The 21,346-nt window shown below is 43.2% G+C and overlaps 1 protein-coding gene across 3 annotated transcripts; it reads right to left on the bottom strand.

Moving 5' to 3' along the window:
* Window positions 1-1,071: 1,071 nt before the first annotated feature.
* LOC147732981 (uncharacterized) lies at window positions 1,072-20,938 on the bottom strand. 3 transcript variants are annotated; one of them, XM_086957518.1, is made up of 8 exons: window positions 20,631-20,919; window positions 15,441-15,583; window positions 12,508-12,576; window positions 12,161-12,264; window positions 10,033-10,247; window positions 5,844-5,927; window positions 3,363-3,408; window positions 1,072-3,332 (listed from the first exon to the last, which is right to left on the bottom strand). In XM_086957518.1, the coding sequence occupies exons 1-8, from the start codon at window positions 20,735-20,737 to the stop codon at window positions 1,641-1,643; spliced, it is 2,460 nt and encodes an 819-aa protein (XP_086813644.1). In that variant the 5' UTR covers window positions 20,738-20,919; the 3' UTR covers window positions 1,072-1,640. The 3 variants fall into 3 exon arrangements, with proteins under 3 accessions (XP_086813644.1, XP_086813643.1, XP_086813645.1); XM_086957517.1 differs by having other exon boundaries at window positions 1,072-3,408; window positions 20,631-20,938; XM_086957519.1 differs by lacking the exons at window positions 15,441-15,583; window positions 20,631-20,919 and adding an exon at window positions 13,074-13,257 and having other exon boundaries at window positions 1,072-3,408.
* Window positions 20,939-21,346: the final 408 nt, after the last annotated feature.

The raw sequence follows: 21,346 nt of genomic DNA, 5'->3' as shown, positions 1-21,346 counted from the left end.
AAGCCCCTAGCTTATGTTTGGACTTACGCCTCCGACAGGAATTGAACTGAATTTGGACAATAAGTTACTGTTCTTTTTTTATATTACTGGGTAGGACGCTGATTTGTAAATACTGGGTCCTCCCGACCCGCCCATCCAAAGCAGAACGGCTCAAATCAGTTCTCTAGGTGTATGAACTAGAGAAGAGCCGTAATGGAGCAAATAAGACAGACAAGCTACAGTCCCCTCTGAAGAGGTGGTTAGGAGTTAATACCAAACCGGCACAGGTTAACTTTACCAACACTACTGTCCGAGGATGGAAGCCTGAGGGGAACTGACATGGCAATCATGTTCTTCCATAAAACTTTGTCCGGACACGGTTCCTCTGCATTCTCTACCCAGGGTGTGCTCCTTATTCATACAAATGAGGACAAAGCTCAGAGGCTTCAGTAATAATCAGGATATACAAGGACAAAAACACATCTTACAAACGTCTCTGAATGGGCACAGAACATCCATCTGGAGAGTAAACATTCTTAGGCACTTTGGTGTTCTATAGCTTCACAACCAATGAGTGGAAGCTCCTGCTGCACGACCTAGACCAGTTCAATCGGGCCCTGGAAACTGGCCTGTGTATCACACACACACACCTCTTATCAGGTGCAAGTCAACACATGTTGCTGCTTGGCTTTTAGGATGCACTTGCATGAAAACTTACTATGGCTTGTAGCTCTACAAAGGCAGGCGCCTGTCAAGAGTCAAAGTCCTATAAACTACAACCAACATAAATTAGCAGTGCCCCAACTACATAAATAGGTGAACTCAACTAGCCTTGTCTGATGTCTTGACAGGTGCCACTAGATTTGCCTTTTAACAAAAGTATTCATGATCCCAAATCCCTATAACTCCATATTTACATATAATTTCGATATTGTGCAATGCATTGATACTTCAATTCTCTACCTCCCACAATTAGCGCAAACGGGTTGTGGGTCAGAAAGGGAAAACGGGTATTGATGGGTAACAACTGGTCTGAGGGTATAAAAATGAAGCCACATCTGAACGTATAGCAAGCCTAGGACTACAATTCAGTGTTGTCAAGCAAAAATAGTCTTTATTCAAATTTTATGGTAACAGGATCACTGTACTTTCCAAGATGGAAGAGGTGGCAAAGGAAGAATAAAAAAAAACAAATGGTTAAAGGAGCCAATATAAAACAGGAATATTGTCACAATACTAAGGTGTGAAATCTAGTATGTATTTTTCTATGGATCGCTGCAGGTCAAGAGTCTTATGATCACCTACTCACAACTTTGCAAGTTCAAAAGTGAGTGAGGAAATAAAAAACCCAAACAAAATGCTTGAAATGTAAGACTCTAGACTAGCAAACTCCCACTAGACAGCATACACTGAAAACAGAGTGTTTAAGAGAGTAAGTGAAGAAAGTGAATTTACCATTACGTATCTAGAAGTACTCATTCCAAACTCATGAAGCCCAGCACATATTAAACAATTAGACACGCAACCAGGCATTTAAAAATGTACAGCATCAAATGTATTTTGTTTACTTCAATCACTTTTGCTACGACTAACAAACATGTACAAAAAATAATAAAAGAATCTTAACTTTGATAGAGTTCCAAAGTGAAGCTGAAGCAGGTTCAGGATTGCATTGGTGAGGGGGATCGGGAACGAGATTTAGACCGAGATCTTTCTCGTGACTTGGATCGGGAACGCAAATCTGATCTGTCAGCTACGTCTGACCTAGGATGGGACCTGGACCTAGACCTAGACCGGGAGTCTCGGTGTATGCCAGGGTCAGATCTAGGATTCGATCTTGAGCGTGAACGCGAGGAACCATGCTTATCGTGATCTGACCTTGGATTGGATCGTGACCTAGAGCGAGAAATAGATTTATCCAGGTGTTCAGATCTGGTAATGGAGCGGGACCTAGAACGGGAGCTGGATCTTACTTTACGGTCAGATCTAGGATTTGATCGTGACCTGGATCTAGAGGTGGAGTTTACTTTACTATCAGACCTAGGTTTCGATCTAGACCTGGAACGAGAAGTGGATTTCACTTTTTGTTCAGATCTAGGCTTGGACCTGGAACGTGAGGACCGAGAGCGTGAGGTGGACTTTCCTTTACGGTCAGATCTAGCTTTTGATCGGGATCTGGAACGGGAAGTCTTAGAACGTGTGGTGGGCTCCACTTGAAGGTCAGATCTAGGTTTGGATTGCGACCTGGATCGGGATACCTTGGAACGAGATGTGGATTTAACTTTACGGTCAGATCTAGGCTTGGATCGGGATCTAGATCGGGAAGCCTTGGAACGAGAGGTAGACTTAACTTTATGGGCAGTTCTAGATTTGGATCGGGACCTGGAGCGCGAGGTGGATTTTGCCTTCCGTTTGGATCTAGATTTTGACCGGGATCTGGAACGAGACACAGATTTTACCTTGCGTTTTGATCTGGATTTGGACCGAGAACCAGAACGCGATTTTGCCTTGCGCTTAGATCTAGACTTGGAGCGAGACCTAGAGCGAGAGGTAGATTTCGCTTTCCGCTTGGATTTAGATTTGGATATAGATCTGGAACGGGATTTCGCCTTCCGATCAGATCTTTGCTTGGATCTGGACCGGGAACGCGATTTCATCTTCCGATCAGATCTTTGCTTCGACCGAGACCTAGAACGAGAGGCTGATTTGTTCTTATGATCAGACCTGGGTTTGGATCGAGACCGCGAACGAGAGGATGCAGGTTTTAGGTTTGTAACAGACTTAGATTTAGACCGTGATCTGGAGCGAGATGTTGCATTTGCTTTGGCTGTCAACTTGGGGGCAGAGCGGGACCTGGACTTTGAGGTGCGGCCTGTTTCCATATCTTCACCATCACTTTTTGCCTCTTTGTCAGACTCCGGCACTAAAGGCTCTTGAGATTGGGATCTGGATTTCTTGCCTTCCTTCTTTCTGCTTGATTTGCCATCCCGTTTACTTCGCCTTTTGCTTCTTTCACCCCTGCTGCGGCTCCTACTATCCCGATCCTCTCTGCCCCGCTTTCTTCCTTTCCTCCTGTCCTTGCTTCTGCTACGGCTTCTACTCCTCTTCTTGCTGCCTTCTCTTCGTTTATCATTGCTTCTGCTCTTATGGTTCTGCTTATCCTTGCTAGTAGTTTTGCTTTTATCTTGACTGCGGCTTCGGTTCTCAGCTGCCACACTGTCATCATTTGCCTCAGCGGCTTCTTCATCCACATTATCATCAACCTTTTCTTTCTCTGGTTCTTTCTCCTCTACGCTAGTACTTCGCATACGCTCAGCACTTCTGCTTTTGCTTTTCTCTTTGCTGGGAGTCCTGCTTTTGCTTTTCTCTTTGCTGGGAGTCCTCTTTTTGCTGAGACTGCAGCTCTTGCTCCTGGAACGTGATCTGGATCTAATATGGAAAAACAATAGGACTCATGAGAATGTGTGGACTATTTTTTTTAACATTAAATCCAAATTCACTTAACGGCAGTGCAATTAAAATCTTTTCTGTGGTATGTGATCTTGGAATTCTAATTAACAGTAAACTAGAGATAATGGCTGCATCCACCCCCCCCCCCCCAATTAAAATGGCGCTGGACATTTACCCGAGGTAGCAGTTACAAATTAACCAGAAGTAGTCTATTTAGAAAGTACCCCATTTATATTTTCTGTGAAACTATGGACTCTTGTTGGATTAAGGGGCAGGTGCTGTCCCGTTGTGTCCCAGTCACTCACAGATACTGAAACACCCACTCACACGTACTCGTAGTCTGAGTTAGTGCATGAGTGTCTGAGGGGGTCTAGGAGTGTCTGGGAGGCAGTCGCAAACCCTCTCAGACTGTCACTGACTTCCAGACCCACTCAAGACACTCTCGTTCAGTCACAGACCCATACAACCACTCACCGATTATCAGAAACTGAGGTTTTGTTGCAGATAACCCCCTCATCCCAGCTTTGCCCGATTTTGATGTAACGTTGACTTACAGTACTGTGTGATGAGGTCTAGTTTCCCAGTACCAGTGTTCTTACCCTAAAACGGATCCACAATTGGCCCTTCACAGTCCCTAGTAAAAAGGTACAAGGGCACCTAGGTAGACAAAACAACAAAAGTCGACATGGCACACTGCTGCCATGCCAACTAGCATTGTCCAAGTCACCCCTTTAGCAGGGCTTACCAGCTCTAAGGCTGGCTGCACTATGTCACAGGTGTGGATATATCTGCATGAGCAGATGTGCCTCTAGTATAGGGTCTATTCCTTAATATTGTCAAGGGTCAGGGAAGTGAGAGAGTACATGGGCTGGGGACTTGACAATTCAAGTTCCTAAGTACCTTGACTGAAACCATGAGTGTTTGGTACCAAACTCCCCCTTGTAATAAATACCCACTGATGCCAGTGTGCGATATACTAAACCATGTACTCAGAGGGCACCTACTAACCCCGGTGTGGTCACTGACTGGCTTTAAGCACCCAGGCAGGTTTCTGGACCCCTGGGTAGGAGACTGCTCTCTGGGACCACAAACAATGCACATCCTGGGCAGTTGTTACACCTCCCCTCAAAGGGGACGCTTTAAAGGCCTTCGATCTTTGTAATGCGCCCCCAACCTCTGCTGCTAGCAGATGGCAGCTCCCCCAGGTTTACACCCTCACATTGAGAAAACCATGAAGAATAGGAAGTGTACCCTCCTCTAACCCCAAGGTCGGGGAGGCGAGGTAAAGCACATCTTTCAGTTCCTGCCATCTTGAAGTTGGTAGGGGCCCCTTTAATCAGGTCTATGTCTATGCCCCCTCCCACAGGAGGGTGTAGTTTCCCCTAGGTATGATGCCCATTGGCCCTACTTGCTACTCCCCTGAAACACCTCTAAATGTAGTATTTGGGTGGCTCCCCCAGACCTGAACACTAAATCTGCGACAACCTAAGAAGAATGCCAGCAGAGAAGCCTAACAACAACTGCGGACATGACCAGAAGAAACTAACTCCAAGTTCTAGTTAACTCAGGTAACTATAACTGCTGAATTTCTACTGTTTTGTACAAGTGTAATCTGAGCCCAACTAGAATGTCCCTGTTAAAAATAAGAAGCAGTGCCGTGGAAATGAGGTGCTCCCAAAATATTTAAAAAGGTATTTCAAATATTAATTGCTGCTTCCCCAATAGCATGCCTCAACACAGCTGGGGATTCCTTTTGATTTTTAAAAACCAAAGTGGTTGGCTATGCCAGTTTTTAAACTGTTGCTAAGAAAACGAGTCAATTAGAACCCTTGGCAGAAGTGGAATCATAATGTAGTACTTGCAACAAACACCCATAGATGAGACTTCTACAATTAAAGCTCACAGGCTTAACCATCTTTTGGGACTCTTCCATATGATGGGTGCCCTAATCAATTAACCACAAAGGGAAAATATCCACAAATGTTAGGATGAAACCGTTTTTCTTCAGAGCACCAAAATAAGCTAATGATTATTGGAATGAGTAAATTGCTGTCTCAGGAAAACAAATACTTCAAGTAAATTACGCATTTAGAATGATACCCTTTAAATTTACCAACAATTCTGGCAGCAAAGAGTAGCCAACTCTCACCAAACGTGTTGCAACGTTCAAAGCAGGTTTAGTCTGCAGTACAGCTATAAACAGACACGATAGAAATAAGGAATTAACCTTAATTTGTCTCTGGAAATGGGTGTCAAGGACCGGAATAAAATGTGCATTAAATTCCATGCTGTAAAGACTTGCCAATTGGTACACTGACAGTCCTAATAAAAGCATACCTAGTAAAACTGCATTCCCAGTGCCCCCAAATAAATTTTTAATTTCCTAGATTGTACCACCCCTCCAGTATGTGTACCTGGAGCCCGAGCGACTCTTGGAACGACTGCTTCTGCTGCTTCCACTGCGGCTTCTGCGAGAATATCGGTTTCGAGAACGAGATCTTAAAAAGAGTAAAATAACATTTATACAGGGTACAGTGGGCAGGTTATTGGATTGCAGAGTATCTTCATTAACTTTTGAAAAAGCCTTCAATTATGGTCAGAATATTTGATATGCGCACAACTGCAAAGCACATTTTAGCAAAGTATCTATTATTTTTTGCAGTACAAAAGTTATACGCGAAGAGTAATTCCCTATTGGCACATATGATAGGTCTCCTGCAGGCCAACGCTTTAAGGGTAAAAACTTGGGCATTCAGTCTAGTATAGTAAGAACTCATATTCTAAGTGCAAACTGTACTTAAATATTGTTTTAAGAGTTCATGATTTTCTCTTCTGTGTGCATTTATTGCAACCATTTCTTAAGCACCACAGTTTGTAAAACCGTTCTGCTATTTCTTCTGCCCAACTAAGGAGGTTTCTAGATTGGCATGGATCACACGGGATAGAGAACCCCATCAAACCCTTGATGTCCCCCAGGACTACTAGACGGCCGGCAGATCGCACTTTCCCAGAAAATATGAATTAAGTCACCCAACCAATCATGAGAATATCTATCTTATTGTTGGTGTCATGCAGCACTGGGGCATGATCTTAGAGGCAGATTCTCTATAAGAAATATTCTAAACACTTTCAGCACATCAGGCCAAAGAAAGACCACAGCGCCTCTGCAATGCATCGATTCAAGGCTTCTACCTACCTGTCCTGACACACAACAAGTGAAGGGAGTTCAAGAATAGCGTATATCCCAAATCATACTCGGTGTCCTTTCCATGCCCCATATTTTTTAAAGGGAGTCTCCAGATTTGCAGCTGTCACCTTGGAAGTGAGTAGGCAGTGGTATCAAAGTTGCAAATAAACCCACCTATCCTATTTCCGACCGCAAATCAAGGTTTCATTTTTTGAAACATTTTATATGATGCTGGAGCAAGAGATCAAATAGGTCTTACAGCTTTAACCTCTCAAAGGAACCACCTATAAATGTCAGTGAGAAGTGCAGTTGTAATAGTGAATTGGGGTTTCTGGTGAAGGAATAAGAAAGTTACCTCTACTTGCTATTTTGTTCTTGATGTCCAAAAGCCTCCTCAAAGACAACGTTAGGTAAGCTATCCGTGGACTTGGTTCCTTATCCAACAAGCCTGGGTTCTACCCATCATCTTGGCCCATTAATAACCACCCATTTACTGTCTCTCTAGCTGCCTGTACGTTTGCAGTATAGTAGCCCTCCAGATCAAACAAATGCAGGTTTTTCATAGTTTGTTTTCCCAATGGAGCGCATGATAAAGATCCAGAATTTGTAATGCATGTTCAACTACTTTAGAACTAGAGACCCTTTAAATAGCTAGCACCCAGTGTCGCAGGTGTGGACATCTTCATCCCAGAAAAGTTTAAAAAAAAAAATTGGCAAATTGATAAATTTGATAGAGAAGAATAAAATATCCAAGCCCCAAAGCACACCAGAGTGCGGTTTCGGCATCAAGCAGCCTTGTGGTGTCTCAGTCCATCCGCATTGTGTGTGCTGCTTGCTTTACTGTACGGACGTGTTGGCTACTAAGGCATCAATCCCATGCAACTTCTTCCAAGATCGCCTTTCACCTACCTATGCTCTTCAAGTGTTCCAATTTATAGCTGGTGAAGTACCAAGATGCTCTAAAATTATCCTCTACTAGTTGCCCTTTCCACCCTACAGAAAGGGTTTCTAAAGATGTCTATTCATAACTTCTGCATGCACCCCACCGAAGCAGTCAACGATAGATGCTGTCACAGTCTTTAGGGTGTATGGCCACTACATTTCTTCCACGCAACGTTTCTTACACTGGAGGCTACCAAGTATCTTGCAGTTCACTTGATAGCATGTGTCATGTTTGGAGGTTAATCAATGAGGGAGGATGAGGTGGGAATTTCCTTCCAGGATCCCTGGTCAGCCAGACGCAGTTTGCCCCTGTGGCAAGCTTGCATAACATAGCCACCGCCCCTCCCCCTCAGTCTTGGACCTTTATTAGGAAAACGTATGCAATATGCATGAAATGACAAAGTTAAAATGGGAGCCCTACATCATATCCTTTCTACAAAATGATCTGTGATTTCTCAATACGAGTATATCCATACTATAACACCACACATACACAGTAATATCACACCACCATATCCAAAGAGGGCCTTTACATAACTTTAGATCGGACGCCTGGGGCACCTTTTAAGTTCCAGAACATCCCACTATCACTACTGAGTAAAGCAAATAAGACACAGGTAAAGCATAGCAAACGTTCTTGTCCTGTGCAACAACCCCCATGGCAAAGTCAGTCCCATATGGCAAGTTACCAAAAGCTGGTCATCCTCATTGACAGTCGCATGCAATCCCCTGGAACAAACTATTAACTTCCCCAGCTAAAAAGGGTGTTTCGTCCAAGAGAGTGAAACCCTGATCAAGCTGTAAGAAAGACTGCTGTCTTACATGTTGGTGATCACAACGTCTTTCCCTTACAATGAAATTGCAGTTCAAACAGCTGCAGCCACCTGTCCCAAATCTATGTTGTAGATTGGGTGGCATCCTATGGGCATCTCTCCTGCACTGTAGCACTGTAGATTGGGTGGCATCCTGTGGGCATCTCTGCTGCACTGTAGATTTGCTGCCAACAAATCTTGAAATAGTCACAGGGCTCTTTATGACCATTAAAGCCTTTCCTTCATTCTAAAGTCAGCAACTTGTACCCAATATCCTGAACATGTGCCTTGGGTTGTTTAGCACCCCCCCCCCCCCCCCACGGGTGTGCTACAACTACACGACTGCTCCCCTTGAAGTGTGCCACAGAATAGGTCTGACTGATGGGCAAACCACTACCATAAGGTCATGCCCCTAGATTTTCTACTCCCTCAATTGTGGTATGGTGGTTGTTGCCAATATCAAGACCATTAATGTGGTGTGGGGGCCATGGAAGGGCTGGTTTTAAAGTCCTTATGAAACCTGTTTGAGAAGCTGGAGTCAGGTCACCATATATTAGACTTTCTAAAGCATTTGTGCATCTTCGAGAATGCTTCTGGCCACAAGAGATTCCAAAAAGTGCAGATGATAATCCAGATAGGTTAAAATACCTCCAACAATAAACAAGGTAAAGAAACCATCGCTTTATTGTAGAGATTGAGGAAGATAAGTACTTTACACAAGAAACAGTGATCTGTAGTTGCAAAGTAGACTTGAAAATTGATATGTAGCTTTCACCAGCCAAAAAAAGATCATATGCCTAATTTACATTCTAGCTCAAAATCATTTCAACAGGCTAAAATGTGTTTGTGCGTCCTAATTGACCATTCAGAGCCAAGCGAAATATCTAGAACAATGGTTTATAGTTCAAACAAGAAAAAAAGAGATCCTGCATCCAGGGTGACCTCCAGCCTCTAACAAGATCTGCAGATCTGTATGAAGATCTTAGGAGTCATTGGCTAAGACAACAACGCAATTCCAAGTCCTGAAATGGAGTAAGGATTTAACTGAACTTTCTACTACTAACATGGGTATTCGGGAGTCCAGCCCACCACCGAAATTGGTACCTATAAACACAGACACCCCAACTGCATACATCAATGCATATTCATCCTGTGCAAGCAGCATCCATGCAATCCTTTAGTCGAACCATGGGCATCTAGACAAACTCAAATGCACAGAGCTCTGTGAAGATCATTAAGCAGTGCTTATTAAGAAAAAGTGTACTCTTCCTTTATACTCCCAAGTAGATCACAAGAGTACACAAAGTAACAGTCATTCAGTGGTGCAAAGGGCTCAGCAGTCAACGAGCAAGAAATTTGAAGCCGACACTGAATGAGATCAGAATCCTTGAAGATTCACAAAAACTGAGAGGGGATGAAAGAAACGGTAGCTTGAGGTCTTCATAAGGCTTCATTCAGTGAACTGAGCCTGCTTGGCAATTTTGTGAACTCCATCTACCTTTATATTCTGCAGCCTTTTAAATACTAGAGAGCTCATTTTGGCGTCATGCTCGAGTCTTGACAAGGGGTTAACTCATAATAGTGCCAATCATTGCAAGAGATTAAGGAAGCGTTCCATAGAAGAATTATAAGGAGCCACAACACTGGTGTGCAATGATTTACCTGGAACGGCTGCGGCTTCTGGAATAGGAGCGACGGCGCCTAGAGCGGCTTTTATCTTCCACCAATCGGATCTTTCGACCATTCACTTCAGTACCATCAAGCTTATCCAATGCTCGCCTCATATCGGAGTACGATTTGAATTCTATCACACCCTCGTTCTTTTTAGATTTGTGCGCATCTGCGTAGGTCACTTCACCAGCCTGGCGCATATAATCCTACAAAGAAAAAAAAAGCAACATAAGCAAGATATATGTTAAAAGTTGCTATATTCCGTAGCCGTAAAAAAAAGACATACAAAATGCAAATTCAAGATTAATATGTAGCAAAAGGGGGGTGGTCCACGAAAGGAGACCAAGTCCACATTAGTTTTCACTGTTTGTTTGTTGATGCTAGCACACTCAAGAAAACTCTGGACCTCTTGAGTTTTCAAACAACAAAGTCTTTAGAGGGGATGATGAGTGTGTGCAGTGTTACATTTTAAAATCCTTAGGCTCAATCCTTTTTTAAATGAAGAAGATCAAAGTGGCCAATTCTTTGTAGAAAAATAGTTCTTTATTAATGATGATACAAACGTGGACAGCCGACACGTGTTTAGCCCCTGTGGCGAATTGCGCCAGGGCTTTCTCAAGGCTATTTACAATTTTGCATATTGCCGCAATCTGTGCATGTTAAATTTCACCATAAATTCCGGTTTGTTAACGTATTAAGGGATCGAATCCCCGGCGTGTCTCTCCAAACAGCTCGTCTCTCCCGTCGATTGAGCCTAAGGATTTTAAAATGTAACACTGCACACACTCATCATCCCCTCTCAAGATTAATATGTATTGAGCAGAAAAAACTAAAGCAGAGTGATCAGCAGTCCCAACCAGACAGAGGGAAAGGGAAATATCAATGTGTCAGCTTTTTCCATCAGATGCATATTCTATTTTGCCATTTTATTTGTTTATTTTCAGAGATTAAACTATCCTCTTTATTTACTAAGAAATGGTGCAGCAAAAAGTCTCCAACCAGGTGGTCTCAATTCAAAACCTACTGCTCTGCTTGTACAATAAACACACTGCTCAACATATGGGGCCACCCACGAACTTTATTTGGATCTTTAAGTGAGATAGAAGTGTGCAGGCTACAAGTTTGCCTGCATGTGACAATCTCAGCATTTCTGAAAACAAACTCAAGAGACCACGCTCAGCTTGAATAAAAATGTAACAATTTAAAGAGTTAAAAAAATTGTGGTATTTAATTGGATAAAAAACAAAAACATTTATCTCTACATATACCTCAATAACTCACAAACTGCATGGTCCAAATCAGATACAAATTTCAGATGTTCAACCCTTTTAATTCTTAACTACGAGGTTAGGAGGAATCCAAGTATGTAGTTTCCAAGTTCTTGTACTCAATACTGTCGTAATTAGCAAAACTTGGACCACTACATCTGCAACATCACACAATACTTCAATAATTGCAAGATTTTCCAAGGAGCAAGCCCGGTATGAAGAAAAAAAAAGTCTATTAAGAAAACATGTAGTCTTAGACATTGTTCTCCAAAGTTGGTCTTCGAGGGCCGGATTCCGATAACTACATTTATCTGAAAAGGGATTAGCTAAAAATCTGGCCAGGATCTGGCCCCCACGGGCAGACTTTGCAGAACTCTGGCCTTAGTCAATTATGAAAGACAATAGCCCAAGTCCACGTTATAGCGTATACCCACAGTACAGACACCAGGTTTGAGCTGCTTGGCCTTTGGCTGTAGATCAAAGGAGTACATGAGGCAAGATATGCAGATTCACGCCATTTCTCCACAACTACATTTGAGACCCACTGCTGTATGTACCTTAAAAGTATTTTCTACTTTAAAACTCACAGGAACTATATTATTCCTCTACTCACTTTCCATGTAGGCAGCAATGCTACAGTAAGTTCCAACTGTCATTGAATATATATTCTGTGGGGTGGTAATGCATTGTTGGAATCAAAAGTAATGTTGGACATCTACTTAACATAGGGCAGATAACCAGTAACCTTAAAATACCACCCACACAAAATACAGCCAGAAGCAGAATAGGAAAAAGAAGAGCTGAAAACAGCTGCACTTTAAATACTGCGATATATCTCAAAAGTTACAAACCTTCAGATCTTGCCAACTGCATCGGCTAGACAGATTTTCCACAATCAGTCTGTACTCCGTACGGGTAGGTGGTCCATATTTATCTCGACCACTTCTTCGATAACCTTAATAAGTATATTAAAAAATAAAATTAAAATAGAACATAGTTCACAGAAGGGAGAGTATAGGGTCTTAGCTACACTCTGAAAAGAAACTATCTTTCCCAAAATTGGTTCTTTCCAGCATCCTCCAATTTTTTTTTACCTCCCACCTTCTCCTCCCAGTGATGCTTTCACCGACACCCACTATAAAAGGGTAAACAACCCAGTGCCATAACAAGTGCCCATTTTTTAAACCGGACATCTTACCGTCTGAGCTTGAAAGGCCACGTCCTGACCCGCGACGTGGTGGGGAACCCGGTGAGACAGGAGAGCGGTCTGTGGGGAAAAACAGAGGTAGTCCGGAGGCTTGGGGGGCCGTTATGCACGGCCTGGAATCACATAATTGCTTTTTCCCACCCACTTGGCGTAATCTGCAGCAAGTTCTCCACCAGTGACCACTGGAGTCTGCCCCTCCTTCAAGAGGTAGACACTTCTGTGCTCAACATGCAACGGTGGGAAATGCTCATGCAGTAGCATGGTAAGGTCCTTACCACAGTTGGTGTGGAAGATGCCTCCGCAGCCATCCAAACCCCAGGGTATAGGATACTGTTTGCCATGGCAGTGATATCCACGGCCATCAAGCCAACTGGCTCAACTGTATGTTCCTCATTTGTGTAGTACAGTAATGCACATGAAAAAAAGCTTAGGTTTACACAGCAAATTAACAAAAGTAATGTACGATTAAGTTAACATGCAGAGAAATATTAAAAATGTAAACAATATTTAACATTTAAGTATCCAAACCACTAAGCCAATGACTAATTATTACTTACTGTAATTAGTGGTTTTGAGAATATCTGGCATGAAAAACATTTCACTTTAATTTCGTCTGTCTCTAACCCTTGGGATCCTCACCACCCTGGTCTAATGGGCAAAGGTAGCGATCGTCACATGGCTTCCTCTTTTTGGGTCAGCCAAGGGCCGCATTGGTCAAAGAGCCACGCCACACCACACGCATGGAAAGGTACCCCCAAGGTCAGCATATGGCACGGGCAGTCAGTCATCTTAGCCTCTAAGATCTCTTTCAATTAAAACATTGAGGACTTTGTTAAGTCTACAGTAAACATCACAGTAAAACAAAACCATTCAAATACGTTAGCAGTTTATTTTTCAAAAGTAAAGTTAAATGTATATACTTCAATTAGCATTTACTTAAAAGACAACTAAATCAATGCAATAGCTCTGTGAACAGACTTATCGCTTGAATTATTATTTTTTTAAATTAAAATAAAATCAAATTATCCCTCAGTTTGTCTTTCAAATTTTGCTTCTATCCATAACGCTTAATAGTGCAGGTTCAAAATTGCCTCTTGCGATTGAACAGGTCAACGCAAATGTATTAGGAGTAAAGGTAGTGACCGCTGCTTGCATTACTTGAACTGCTAAATACAGGTAATATGGAATTGCTTACAAGAAGCATCACATGTGCTTGGGAGATGGTAATCCACGCTAGCATTTGTCTGGTAGTGGCAAAGCTGCAGTAGACGAGACAAGTATAACTTTTTTTATGCGATCACATGGACAATATACTCCATTTGGATACATTCTCCGAAGATTTACTAATGAGGGATCAGCAGGGCAATGGTCGCAACTTACTTAAGGAGTGATTTTTTTTGTAATGTTGAAGTCCAAAGTGACCTAGGGACTGCTACTTTAAACTAGGTTAATCAAATAAGTAGCAAACTTTGGGCATCTGTCCTTTAAGTGTGACAAACACACTCCAAGTACCAAGAAACCACTAATTTGATGGAAAAAAGGAAAAACGAGTACAGTAGGAATGATGTATACCGTTGCCATGTAGCATCACATACAACAAAACAAACAAATCTGAAACCCAACCACAGAAAATAAAAGTTGACAACACATCCAGGAAAAGAACAAAATAATGACCAAAAAAATTAAGGCGATAAAGTTAGAATTCATATCAGCCTAAAACAGAATAACCAGACTGGATTCTAAACACCAACAATGAAGAACCAAAAAAGCCTCCCAAGGAAGCACACTTCAATAGAACAGATTCAAGGATCCGAAAAGCACACTCAGAATTAAGTATGTCCAATAATCTGGAATTGATTTTCATCTCCAACTTATCCGACCTTGGGTAGACCAGATAATACTATCAGAGTATTGGCCTTATCGGAAATAATTTAAGCATCAATGCGATACTAGCAAAAAGGAAAACCAAATCAAGGTGAATGCTAAAGGAGAGCTTTCAGATTAAAGCTGCAAAAGTCACACACAAATGATGGAGGGGCCACCAAAAAGTATTGGCGCGCTACTGCGTGGGAGAACTGAATAATGTCCTTTCAAATGGTTAGAAGTGATGAAGTAATGTTTATCTAAGAAATGTTCCCTGAGAAGCGTGGCGTGAATGCGTTAACAAAACAGGTTGGGACAAGGCTCCCAATTCAGAGACCGGAGAAACAGTGTCAAAGATGGATGTTATGTGGGAGGCACCGAAATATGATAGTCAACCGCATCTGACCCAAAGTGTTATCCAAGCGTCAACCCACAAGAACAAAGTTCATCCCTTTTCAAAGTCGATTACCAGAGGCGGGCTTTGAGTCAGCAAAAAAAAAAAAAGTATTAATCTCCAAATTAAAAAGCAGCAAAATTATTTCCTAACCCAAGCAGTGTTCGGCAAACTACTGCATACCCTTAAAGTGTGATGTCCAGACTGATACAAAAAGCAAGATAGTTTTAAGCGCACTGAAAAACAATCCGAAGGGTAGGGCACAGATAGGGCAGATTAAATCAAGGGCCATCTTGAAATAGTCTTGCTTCCTTTGATGAAATAGAAATTACAAACATCCGTTTTTTTTTAATCAGCGAGGGTGGTTTATTAAATGCACGTCATTCACAATAAACACCAACCCCACAAATAAAATGTGTGCAAGCTACTTGAATATTTCAGACATTATTGCAGCCCATGGAAGCAAGACTACGGCAAGATAGTTTATTTTGAATTTATAAGGCATAAGACCGCGCCTTTCCAATCATATTGCATTTCACGTAATGAACAAGCAGAGCCAGGCCCTCTACTCCCAAACAAGTTTTCGCTGAGCCGCACACGAAGCAGCCTGAACCCGCTTTTTTAAAAAAAAATATTTACACAACACAAGAAATGTTAATATACTTACTGCGGTCAGAGGCATAGCTGCCGTCCCGGCGCGGACCTCGAGCATGTTCCACGATGACGCGTTCACCACACAGGTCTTTACCATTGAGTTCGTAGACTGCATCGTCTGCGTCGCGTAGATCATCAAACTCAACAAAGCCATAGCTTAATGGAGATAAAAAACAGGTACATAGTTAACTTCTGTGCAAAAAAAAATATTATTTGGGTTATATTGAGTTCAGGTTTACAAAACCAAATCAAATGGGCGAACTCTTAAAAGATTGTATTGCAACTAAATTTAATGTCGGTTCCTACCCCGGACAACAGCTCAAAAGGGAGTGAAGATAATTTAGTATTAAGCTTTATTGTTCAATTACTTAAAATCGTTACAATATACTGCCATAAGTCAAAAAGCTATTCAGCAACAATCTTGAAACTGAATATCTTCCAATAACCGGAAACCACAAATATCCTTATTAATCATTCCAAGGAATGCTAGCACCTCATATACATGCTTTATTGAATCAATATTGCAAATTTGAACACACTGGTCACATACTATATTAGAAATACATGATCACATAGTTTAACAAGGTGCCACCCCAAACCGGCTGCTAGCCAAAATGAAGAAGCTCCAAGTATTGTACAAGTCAAGCGGGTCGAACATTTCAATAGCTTTACTGTATTTAAGATGTCCATTTAATAAGAAGCAAGCAACTAAGTGAAAGTCAACGGTAAGCAATTGGCGGGCTGCAAGCCCCCAGTTTTTGGTAAAAGAATTTCACCTACAGGGAGCTATAAGTGCTTTCCAGCAGACAAAGAATGTATTTCAGAGGCTGAATGGTTCAGAAGAAGGTTAATAAGACTAAGTTAAGAGTTACAGCTGATGAGCGCTGCACTCTTCCTTGTTGATCAAACCACCACAACACAGCAGCGGTCTGCGAGGAAATAACTGGTAATCCCTCGGTGTCCAGTGTTTGACTTAAGTGTGAGTGCAAGGACCAGAGAAAAACACCTTTGAGTAAGTAGACCAAGACAGGTGAGAGCTTTAGGCCTCACGGGTTTGCATGCATAGTAGAGCAGGGATACCAAAAAATAGAGCCCGAAGGCCTCTGACCCGATCGGGCTCTTGGAGTGGGCCTGAAACATGATGGCACAGTGGGTACAATTGAATAACTATATTCAATATAACCCTTTAACCATGATTTTATCTATGCCCCAGGTACCCTCAAAACAAAGAAAATGTATACCTTGAGGCATTTTAACATCCTTTTCTGGATCCCTGCTTGTCCAGTTTTGACTTTACGAACTCCCATTCCGCCTAGGGTGGAGTCTGCCCTGGTAGTACCACCTTACCAGGGTTTGGCTAGGCGCCATGTTGTTTCAGATCAGTTTTATTTTTCAGACAAAAAAACATAACAGGTCTGTTTGATACACAGCGTTAAGCCTACAACCCTATACAGGGCCGGCCGCGTAACTGGGCATTTCATTGACGTTAGGAATCTACGCAGCAAGCAAGACAGTACACAGTTTCGCCTACAACCCGGCCGCGTCTCATGGTGCATAGTGTAATGCAATCTGATCCTGTGAGAAGGCAAGACCCCCGAGGCCTACCTCCATAACAAACAGGCAACCTGCCCAAACTCAAAAGTCGGCCCAACAAGGCCCAAAGAGTAGCGGAGAGAGGAAAAAAGAGAAGATGAAAAGAAAGGAAGAAGTAGAAGGAGGGGGACAACACAGCAAGGCTAAGTGCAGTGTGCGGGGCAGAAGGCCCGGACCGGCACCAATGGCGACAGGGTCTCGACGCACAAGGGCAACTTTGGAAGCAATCTACCCGGATCGGGTGGAACTATCTTTTTTTTTTGTATGTTCTTATATAGCGCTCGACTACCCGCAGGCATCTCGGCGCTTGCCTTGGGAACCCGTCCTGGCTTTTCCCTGTGAGATAGCCCCTACAGGGCATCATCAAGGTGAAAGCCAGGCACCCCGCCGCGGGGGCCGTTGTGGAGATTAAGCAAGCTTAATGCCCAGAGTTGCAGAGTGTGAACCCATGATTAGGTCAGGCACCGAAGCGAGAATTATCGACTCCGTGGACATTTGAGCTCAAGACCCTGCCGCGTCAGGAATTGAACCCTGGTCCCGGGTCTGACCTCTGCTTCAGGGTCTGCCTGCTCTAACCAGTGAGCCACACTTCTCCATCTTCTAAGAGGTGCAGCGTCCTGAGCTTGGTAGGCATGTGGTACGCATGTTTAACAGCACAGAGATATTTAATTCTTGGCTGCTAGGCGTTTTCCCCCTCCTGTGCTGGATTTTGCCATTTTGCTGTTCCCATGACGAGCTCAGCTCGTCATCAGCACATGACACCCGTGGTGATGACGAGCTCAGCTCGTCATCAGCATCGAAAGGGTTAACTAGAGGTTGCCAAACAGCCTTAAAACGCGTATCGCATGCTTGCAGCCACGCTGTGAAGAGCTCCATTGTGACGAAATGCCATAAACGCACAAACCAGGCTGTGATTGGAGAGACTTCTCTTTTTCCGCAGTACAGGGCTATAAGCTGCTTGGCCGCTCCTAGCATTTGGAGCGCCAGAATCCAATCGCTCGGGGTGAGCACCTTCAGGCTAGCAGGTTTGATACTTAGTAGGATTGTGCTTGTGGCTTCAGGCAAAGGGAACCCCCAATACCCCCTTCATGTGGCTAAGGACCTCTTTCCAGAATAGGGTCACAACGGGCATGCCCACCAAATACGAATAAAATCCCCCGATGCAGACCGGCACCTCCAACACAAAGGAGAGGCTGTATGAAACATCTTATGGAGACGCTGGGGCGTGTAATACAATTGGGTCATGAGTTTATAGGCAAGGCGCCAATGTTGAAGCAGGTCACAAGTGAGCGAGGCGGCTACTCCAGTATCTTTGGATATTGCAGAGGTGTAAACTATAATCTTGAAACAGAGGAGTTTTCCGTCCTCTAAAAAAATACTTTTTTTAAAAACTCTTTAAATAGCAAGGCACCAAATGTGTTTGTTCTGGTACCACACACTGTTTAGGGGAGAAAAGGACTGCTAATATGTACTTAGAGTATGTAAGATGGCCTGGTCACTACTGCTTACCAGTGGGTAACGTGCGCCTTCTGGATTAGAGGGCTACTCGATATGTCAAGTTCTGTATTGTGCTACAGGTGGTTTCAATGTTATGCACTAGTCGACAAATAGTTTATTTCCAACAGTATTTCTTCGTAGCATGAATAGCCAATAAAAAGCATGTGCACAATGTTGCTAGTACTGTCACTGCTGTGGAAAGCTTAATTAAAACAATGACTTCAGCTGTAATATTTCAAGCACAGGCCATCAAACCAAAGCGAAGATATTTTCACTTTCTGTGCTATCGTAATTTAGCAAGCCTAGCTAGAGGCAGAATAACTGATTTCGATATATATCAAGGGACAGCAGAAAAATCTACGTCTCCCTCCCCTCTCAAGATTATCATTCTGCTAAAGTAAATAAAAGTGTGATCTGGAGGACGTGACTGTTGGCCATGTGTAATTGTTATCAATTGTCAGGACTTGTCAAGCCACACGTGGCAAGTCTCTAGGCTACTGTCCAGTGAAAGGACTGGAAACACCGGCAAGGGCAGATATAGTGAAATTGCATGGCCCTCTAAATGTCCCATCCTCTTCTCGGCAGTCAGAGCGGTTTAAGCTTAATGGGACTTTTTTTAATGAAGCCAACGGATTCTGTTCTTCCTTCGTTTATGCTAAGACAATTGCAATTTAATTACGACATGTAAAGCAGAAACATTAGGCTAACTATTGGCCTGCCATGTGTCAGGGGCGTGAAACTTCCCCAACAACATCCGTATTAATGACCCTCGGCAAAGAGTTTTCTTTTGTAATGCAAAAAGATTTTAATTTAAATCGCTTCAATACCTTTCGGTAGAGTTTGCGCTTGATAAAAAATTGCAAAAACAAAAAGAACCGCAAAGCTGACCGTACATTAATAAACGTGTTCACAAAAAAAATCCATACAATAAAAACATAGGACAACGGTAAAAAAAAAAATACACGGCTAGTCAACACAAATTTGAAAGAGTACCACAATCAGTCATTACCAGCCTTTCATGTCTTTACATCAGTTTCACGCGAGCAATAAGCCATATTAGGAGAAAAAAATGTCAGCCACGGGGAATTCGTCGCAGTCCCTATGGATGCAAGACAACGGCAAGATAGTCTCTTGAATTGATAAGGCCAACGGCAGCGCTTTTCCAAATATTGCATTTCACGAAATGAATAAGCAGAGGCAGGCCCTCTACTCCTAAACAAGAATACACTGTAATGTAACAAGAACTCTGGAAGGTCGCTCATCCACACAACCCCCCTGTGCGCAAGTATCTTATGCTACGAATTTATTTAGGAGTTGCTGAGCCGAGGTCGAGAATCAAACGTGGTGCCCCAGTTAAGAAACGGCAGCTCTGGCCTTTACGCCACGCACTCAATTTATTGCGGACAAATAAGTACTTTCTCTACTCTTCACCTTGTTTAACTGGAAGGAGGCGTTTACGAGCATCTGAATTAAAAGAACAAACGTGCACCTCACATAATAGGGGCTTGGAAGCGCCAAATACAGAGGTGCGTAATCTGTAGCAAAATATATATAACTGACTTCGAGACACGTGGAACGGTGGTAGTGAGCGGTTTCAACCACTGTAACAGTTGCTATGGGAATGCAGATGTGGCTCTGCATCACTTTGGGAATCCAAGGACCGATGGAAGCAATTTAACAGTTAAAGACAACACGCAAAAATCACCGAAAGGACAGTGCGCACGTACAGGGATCTAGTAACGCGTGCGTTTTTTTAATGCAAGGGTAGCGCAGGTGCGTACAGCTGAATAGCTAGACTAAGCATGCGCACAGTCGGAAATGAGCAGATACAGCAGGCACGAAAGGTGCGGCGCAGAAACTTCAAGAAAGCGTTGAATATGTTGTCTAAGCCATAAAGAGGGTGCAATCTCCGCCGGTGAGCACTGTTGAAGCACGAGCACACCAGGCCGCGCCTCGCGTAAATGTCAGAGGCCAGTGCGCATGTGCACCATTATCCCGCTGTCTACAAACGCATGCGCCTTCTGCCAGGCCCGATCCACCCGACCAGTGCCTGGACACCGATGGCGCAGTAGTACTACGATAAGCCTCCTGCTCCTCTCACTTGCATACTCACCCGTTTTTCAGATCCACCTCCACAATCTTGCCATAACCTTTAAAGAAGCGTTCGACATCGCGCTCTCGAGCCTGGTAGCTGAGGCGTCCAATATAGACACGAGGCATTCCGCGACGATCCAGGGTGACAGCAAGCTCAGCCGGTCGTCACCGGTTCTCACACACGCTCCGGTGACGGTCGTCTGTCTACCGACGACCGAGATTCAGCTGTTACCAGCGAGATGCCTAGCCAGGTCCCCACCGCTCCTCGCGCTTCGACGTCCGTCCAACGGCGTACGTGTGACGTCACTGGCAGAAACGCTACGTCGTAACGTCACGTTGAAGGTGTAGCCCAACGTCTGCCGTTGGTGAGATGCAAAAATACTAGAGTGCGATCGCTATGTTAGAGGTGCCCATGTTGGAAGCCATTCTTCTGCCCAAAATGGCGTTACCTAGCGCTTATTGATTCATGTAATGTTGTAAGGATATACAATGCACTCAGTACTATAAAACTCCAAGACAACCTAACGAAATGGAACTACTGAGGCTGTAATATTCCTTCAACGTATGCACTCATAATTTTTGATTTTTTGCTATTTTATATAGCGCGAACATTACCCGAAGGTGTCGGAGCGCTTTACAAAATAACCAGTTACATTAGGACTTTGGATTACATGAGTTACAAAAGAGATATCAACAGGAAAAATTTCAAATATACAAGTTGTAAAGTCACTCAAG

Source organism: Lissotriton vulgaris, chromosome 2_1, assembly GCF_964263255.1.
Source record: "Lissotriton vulgaris chromosome 2_1, aLisVul1.2, whole genome shotgun sequence".
Lineage (NCBI taxonomy): Eukaryota > Metazoa > Chordata > Amphibia > Caudata > Salamandridae > Lissotriton > Lissotriton vulgaris.
This window is presented reverse-complemented; position numbering and strand designations above follow the sequence as displayed.